Source organism: Coffea eugenioides, chromosome 11 (genome assembly GCF_003713205.1).
Source record: "Coffea eugenioides isolate CCC68of chromosome 11, Ceug_1.0, whole genome shotgun sequence".
Lineage (NCBI taxonomy): Eukaryota > Viridiplantae > Streptophyta > Magnoliopsida > Gentianales > Rubiaceae > Coffea > Coffea eugenioides.
Genome location: NC_040045.1, coordinates 43,372,150 through 43,379,481, shown reverse-complemented (window position 1 = coordinate 43,379,481; position 7,332 = coordinate 43,372,150). Strand labels below are relative to the sequence as shown.

Sequence of the window (7,332 nt, the reverse complement as noted above, 5' to 3'; positions counted from 1 at the left end):
TTTTTACATTTTTTGGGGTTATTCTTTAATATTTATTTCTCATTGTACTGCGGAGTGCGGACACCAAATACTAATTGGACAAAGTAATAGATGAATAGAGATCACCTCTCTCTCTCTCTCTCTCTCTCTCTATATATATATATATATATTGAAGCGCAATGAAGATCACCAAGTATTGTGTTTAGTGGACATCAGAAGTGAGAATACCCATTGTACTGACTTATAAAAGTCAGTAGGCACCTTCACGACTCTGAGAACACATTGTTCCGCAGCATGTAACACTGTGGCTGCCCATTGATCAAAATTCGGAAATAAAGTAAAGAACTTTGATGTTGTCGTGAATGAGCATTTTTTCCTCTTATGAAACTGTAAAATGTGATGGATTCTGTTTTGATGAATCGCATTAACGGCATAAGGAAGCAGTTGTTATGGTTGATTTTTTCCCTCTTAACATGATGACAACTTGACAAGGGTGAAATTGTTGGCGAGTGTTAGATGGTCTAAAATGAAGATGAGTGGATCCTCAGCGGACCAGCTACTGATTATGTTTTCGAAGTTGATGCGTGAAATGTACAAATTGGAATCTTTAGGAGAAACCAGTCGAATATTAGACGCAAAAAGGATGTTACTAATCAATGCACTGGCGCTATATCGAACTGCATGACTACTTGACATGGACTCCTAAGGACTCCGTACTTTGGCTGATTTTAGGATTTGGCTACAGTTTTCTCAGGCAGTTTGGAGACCATGAGAATGATCAGCCCAGAAATGAAGAGTATCGACGGACAAATTCGTCATCTGGTTAAGGAGGCTAAGGTCTTTTTGAGTTTACTGCATTGTTGATTGTGGCTCAGCATATGGTCATGAGTTGGAATTGGAGTAGAAATACGGATACATTCTGGGTTGAATTGGCCGAAATTTCTTCTCGTTAGCTCCTCATTATTTGTTGCTGTTGGTATTAACGAGTCAAGGGAGGAGTCCAAGGCAAAGAAGGTGAAGATGGAGGTGATGTTAGAACGGTTCGGGATATATGGTGGATTGGGCAAAACCTTGAGGTTTACTTATTGGCTGAACCCTTGTAGGCATTGCGATTGGAAAATGCGATAGAAGTTGCTGAGCTGTTTGAGGTAGGAGTTTATGCCGTCAAGCTTTAATCTACAAAGGCTTTCAGGCGAAGTGTACATGGAGCTCCCACAGAGTACCACAATTGGCCGCCCAAGGGATTTGTTACAACCAAAGTACAATTCATATCCTGTGATTCCTGTCTTGAGGCTCTGAGCTGTCTTCTCATCCCTTTTTCCATCATTGATGAAGGAGGACTTTGTGCATCATGTTGTTCCCCTCGGTGCTGAATTACTTCTGAGAATGCCACTTGAAAAAGTGAAGAAAATTGCTTTATTTTCGTAATTTGTTTTTACTGATTTTAGAATTGGAATACGATTTGCATCATTGATTTCTGCAAGGTCAAATTAACATTTGATTTCGGGTTGGATTCTGGAAGTTCCTTTCATTTGACTATTTGCACAAGTTTGCAGAATAATGAAGATCAACTGTCATTAGTCTCCTGCTCCTGCTACATTTGACCGTAGCAAACATATTTCCCCGTAGTAATGCGTCCTCTGTTCTGAATGTTTTCAAAATGTGTTCTTGAATGGCATACATCATTGCGGCAAAGTAATGACTAATTTCATGAACTAATCGGTTTTCTAGAATCAGCTATGAACATAGTCAATCGCTGGAGTTGGAACACAATTAGTATGATTCAGATTTCAAGACCCGCATTTAGATTTGTCAGACTTGTTTTCTAAAGTTGTGACCATGGATCAGCAACCACTTGGTCATCAGGCATTAGAAAAGCACAACTTCAGGATTCTGGAGCACCATTTCATGTCATGTCGTCTGATTCAGCAAGCATTAGAAAACTCAGCAGAAATAGGGAAAAAAAACGATATGTCAAGGTAATTAGGCATTTTAATCTCTTGCTGTTTGGTCACGAGCCTTTATTTCCGTGACAGACCGAAGCTCAAGTATGGAGTTCAGCATACATCCTCTGAAAATAGATGTGATCACCTAGTATTATCATGGATTTGATGGTTGCCCAGGGTTCCAATTTTATCGGATGTCCCCGAAGGGACGATGCTTGGCTAGGGTTAATACCGAATTCTTGACTGCTAATGCATTAGCTTCTTGGACTGAAAATGCTACCGTGCTAGCTTTGAGTACTGCACAATTTTTATTTTCTTATTAGATAGTATCTACCCTTTAGTCATGTAGCACAATACTGAACAGATTATCTCCAATATCTCCTGGAAATTTGTATCTTAAGCTTCTTAGCTGCTGCTAGAAAGTAGGATTATCTCCTGGAAATTTGTATCTTAAGCTTCTTAGCTGCTGCAAGAAAGTAGGATTATGCCTTCTGCTGCTAGAAATTCTTAGCAGCTGCTAGAAAGCTTCCAAGTACTTGCGTAGGCATGAATATGTTCTGCCTTCTGTCCCCAGAAGAAAAGCAAGAAAAGAGGATTCTTGGAATGAATGGTGGGATTCTTCCTCTACGCTGAATGCTTCCTGGATGGATGAGAAAGAATATTTCTTACGTATCTAATAGAGGAGGATACTGGTGCCCTGCAAGAATATCTTTTCAGCGTCAGGTTGTGGAGCTATCTGAATTGTAACCAAGGATTGTTTTTTTTCATAAAAGGAAATTCCTCACCAAAGCGTTATCCTTTATGTATTCAGACGAACAGTTCTAGATTCAAAGACAGAATATATAACAGGAAATGTATATGGATATACTTTCACAAGTTCTTTTAGGTTGCTCACAAAAGATCAATTTACATGGCTTTGTTTATAAACATACTAACTACAGTACTAAACCAACTGCTCATAGAATATGTTACTTTTACTGATCTGCAAATAATTACAGTCACTGAATATACCCATTAGATTGCTATACTCCAAGGCAATTGAAGTGTATTCAGATATTATCTATTCAAATCAAGGGTTTCCAGGAATCCAAACTTTCCTGTTTGCTCATCACTTCTTTGGGGTTGAAATCTTTTCGGGAGTGGTTTTTCAACAGAAGTGTTGCTTCCAGTTCTTTTTTTTTCACTGGCTTGATTGTTTGATCTACTGTTTTGTCCTGGCTGCATTTCCATCAATGAGAGGACGATGTTGTTTCTATTACACTTGCCCTTTTCGTCAATTTCATGCATTGGTTGAGTCTGTTCCTTTCTCCCTGAGCTCTCAGATGATGTAAGAGAACTTTCCATTGAACATCCATTACTTGTCAATTGCTTATTCTCTGTGGCTTTTAAGATCGGGCCTTCAATTTCTGTCAATGCAGATAAGGAAGAAGTTGGACAGCCAATGTCAACCATTGATACCAGTTGAGAAAGTTCTGCCTTGGCAAGTTCAACTCCAGCAGCAGAAGTATTATACTCAGCAAGTGTTTCCTGTGCTTTCTTCAGAACTGATTGTAGATACTTTCCTTGAGCTTCAATTCGCAATTGCAGATGTCTTTGCACCTGAATATCCATACAAAAAAAAAAAAAAAAAAAACCAACAAGTTAGAACGATTGGCAACTTCAGCTTTTAAATGAACTTCCAATAATAACCACATATTTTACCTCAAGTTGTTCGTATAGTTTCCTCTGCACCTCCATTTGCATATGCAGAGCCTGGGCTATCTGCAAGCTCCTGATAACGGCAGACATCTTTTATATCAGTAACAAGCTATTGTATTTCAATTCTCGCTACCCAATGAAGAAGGAAATTTTCTAACAGTTATTACTCATTGGTCTGATTCTGAGTTTCCTCGCAAACTTCTGCAGTAAAGTGACTCCTCTGATTCTCTCTTTCCTCTGCATCATATTAATCATTCATCAATCCTGTTAAAGGATTATTCATCCTACAATATCTCATTCTGTTCTATGTACGTAGCCTACCTTCTGGCTTACTCTCATTATAATGTTGTGATTGTTGACTTTTTCCCAGCCTGTATTTCTGCAGGAAAAAGAAAAGTTCATTGCTTTCACTATCATCTAGAAAAAGAAAAATGTGCATCAAAGTTTGTAATCTGAGGAATGACATGCCTGCAAGTGGCTCTTAAGATGGTACAGTGTCAATCCATGAATGCCCATCACCCTCATCAATGATTTTGGTGTAGCCTCTGCATTACAGAATTATCAATCGAATTAGAATATGAACCAAAATATGTTGCAGAAATGGAAACAAGGGTACTTGGCATTGGTTCTGTACTCAACTATCAGCACCTCCAAGCTGATTGACGGCATCGACGAAGCGCAGGTGAAGTTCTGGAGTCCATTTGAGTCTAGGTTTTGCATCACTAGATAGAACCAAGGCCATGTCATTAGTTTGCAGATTCTGATTCTGTAGAGACATTTTTCTGTTATGGGGATGAGAAAATGCAGTTTCTGGGTTGGAACATAGGATAGGGTGTTTTTTATCCTTGCAGCTCTGCCTAAAATATGTGGCAGCTGCTGTTGTTTTTATAATTGGGAGTAGTTAGTACTCTTGTCCTATGTTCTCACTCCGTATCTGGAAACATGACCGAGGGTTACGTTGGAGGAATATATGCCATGAGATGTGGCCCTTCCTTTCTTCATTTCCCATTTCATATCAAACTTGCTTTATTTTGTGTTATCAAGTTTTTCTTTCTTTCTATTCATTTTTTCTTTTTTCTTTTTTTTTTCTTTTGGTGTGTGTGTGTAGATTTTCTTCTTTGACTTGAAACGGTGGAAAGAATCTGAGGCAGCAAAACAGAGAAAGAGGAACACCTAAATTTGGGTCTCAAAAGGAGAGAAAGAGGAAAAAGTGTAGGGTTTGTTTTTATTCTGCTGTTTTCCAACCCCCACGCTCATTCTCTTCCCCTCTCTCCTTTGCTTGATTCCCTGGTGAATTTGGCAGCCCCACCATGATGTACAATGGACGTAACTTTTCCAAAACTGTGACAAGCTCTATAATTGAAAAAAAAAAAAAAAAAAGAGTATAATGACAATAATGATTTCATGAGTTTTTCTTTTCTTATCTACTATCTAGCAGTGAAAAAAAACCCTCCATTGGAGGAGTGTGTTGGAAGTGACATGTACGGTGCTTGAGCTCCTTATTCCAGTGTAATAGCAGTACCACTACAACTAGGCAATTTTCACCAAAAGTGGTTTCCATTTGTCTTTGTAGATTGTTAAATACACATCTTTTAAAAGATGGAAAGAGATAATCCGAGTCGGTCTTTCTTTTTCAAAACTATATAATTCTTGCTTTCCCCTTTGACATTTTCTTTTTCGAGGGTGTGGTGGGATTGGCAGATTCTTTTTGTTTTTTGTAGGGCAGAAGGAATCAAGGAATCTAGCAATAGATTTTAGGACAAACTTGCTGTATTTACGTTATCAAAAAAGTACTTTACAAAAAGATAAGACTGAGAGAAAAAGAAATCTATCATCATGTAATTGTTCCATTATTTTCATCTCCGAAGTGTCGTCAGACATCCAAGAAAGTGGAAGAAATAAGGGAGCTGAACAAAGCGTACCCTATAAAGCTGATCCTTGAGATAGATATCTATGCATATGGTGGCAAAAATGAAGATAATAAAATGAAATCTCAGAGTACTGAAAGAAAGTAAAGATCAAAGGTTTGTACCAATTGTAATGGTCATTCTTTGTAGGGATAAACGTTTGGGTTCAAATTTTGCTTTGCCTTTTTTTTTTTTGCCTTGCTGAGGAGTTGATTACATTTTTCTGACAGAAAGAGCTAGATAAATCTGTCTACAATCCGAATCTCCCCATGCCTCATCGAGTTGATTGATGTGTTTAACAGACATCGATCTAAATAAAACCATAAAGAAAAGAAAGACGAAAGAGTAAAGATCGATCATGAAAGGAAAAAGAAAGGAACAATGGCCAACAAGAAATCACAAAAGTCAATTGGATCAGATCAAACTTCGAATTTCTTGGTTTTCGGTCTAGTGTTCATTCTTGACGAATGGAATCAAAATCCAATGATTGATTTTCCAAAGCATTGCCTTCTCAGTGCCATACAATCAGATGGTATCCTCCATTTTATAACGAGTTCAAAGGATACTAAGAGCAACACGTTTTACACCATTATTCATACTATTAGCAACCGGATATCCATAAAGGTAATCAACTAATCATAAGATTACGCACAACATTATGAAAGTAAAAGATACTAATAAAACATTCTAGCAATAACTTTAACTACTACTATTAAATGGGAGGGTGCAAAGAAGTTTTAGACCTATGTTGACCTTTTCGATTGATGTAACTTGGAGTATATTTCAAGGTCATTAATTAGATGAAAGCAGAGGACACATGATTAAGAGGGGAACTACCAGAGAGCAGTAATAATTTACTTGACGTTATATATTTGATGAGTTATTTAGGGTAGATTCACGGCATCAAAAAGTCAGCATGCAGCAATGAAGGTGCTTTTTTTTCCCAGCATCATTGCTCCACTATCTAAACCTTGCTTGAAATTCGAAGAAAGGAATATAATTATGAAGACGATTTTTGATAATATATGGCCCCAAATGGTTGAAAACAAGAAAAAAGAAGAGGAAATGAAGGAAGTAGCTTTTTCCTTTACAACAATCTGCTGGACTTGAAGCTTCTTTGCTGGCTTTATCATCATGTTCCATAACAAGTAAAGGAGATTCTGGGATGATGCCAAACTACCCTTTGGCCTTTGGTATTTTAGGTGAGCTGCAGAAGAAGGTGCAGTGAATCAAAAAGTCACCTAAAAATACAAAGTTGGCACATCAATTATTATTCTACTAGTTGGGGACCCATCCATCCATGCATTAGGGGGAAGAGAGATCTTAGAAATTCAAAAGCAAGGAAAGGAGAAGATGAGAAGAATATGGCCTCAGGAATCAGGAAAAGCGAAAACAAAAGGAACTTGTCACCATCCCACCAAAGAATAATTGCAATTCCATTTCCCCCCCTCTAAAGAAAAATTCGTGGATGCTATATAATTGCTCGTACTGAAAATGACGCTGGCAATGTGTCATTCTTACTTGGTTTTAACTGCTTGTTTTACTACTAGTAGTATTATTCCAGCATCAAGCCTGTTTGTTACACGGGTTACAACTTACAACACAAGAAGCTGCTGAGGGCATGGGGAGGATTGGGGCTCTAGATCTTTTCTAGTTGGGTTCGAATAATTAAGTCATGGTACCGTACCGTACCCTACTCTCTCTCGTGGTGAAATCTGGTGTGTTGAGATTGAATCATTCATATTTGTCAAATATCTAAAATGTTTTTTTTTTTTTTTTTTGGTTTTGTTTTTTGTCTTGCA

The 7,332-nt window shown here is 37.8% G+C and overlaps 1 protein-coding gene across 1 annotated transcript; it reads right to left on the bottom strand.

Moving 5' to 3' along the window:
* Nucleotides 1-2,766: 2,766 nt before the first annotated feature.
* LOC113751501 (myb family transcription factor PHL8-like) lies at nucleotides 2,767-4,537 on the bottom strand. The gene is made up of 6 exons (XM_027295532.1): nucleotides 4,263-4,537; nucleotides 4,092-4,168; nucleotides 3,945-4,002; nucleotides 3,791-3,860; nucleotides 3,627-3,696; nucleotides 2,767-3,524 (listed from the first exon to the last, which is right to left on the bottom strand). The coding sequence occupies exons 1-6, from the start codon at nucleotides 4,399-4,401 to the stop codon at nucleotides 2,982-2,984; spliced, it is 957 nt and encodes a 318-aa protein (XP_027151333.1). The 5' UTR covers nucleotides 4,402-4,537; the 3' UTR covers nucleotides 2,767-2,981.
* Nucleotides 4,538-7,332: the final 2,795 nt, after the last annotated feature.

Coding starts and splice junctions, on each gene's coding strand:
- LOC113751501 (XM_027295532.1), bottom strand. CDS start 4,401: ATGTCTCTACAGAATCAGAATCTGCAAACTAATGACATGGCCTTGGTT. Junction 4,169..4,262: donor TCAGCTTGGAGGTGCTGATA/GTTGAGTACAGA, acceptor TCTGTAATGCAG/AGGCTACACCAAAATCATTG. Junction 3,861..3,944: donor TAATGAGAGTAAGCCAGAAG/GTAGGCTACGTA, acceptor AATATGATGCAG/AGGAAAGAGAGAATCAGAGG.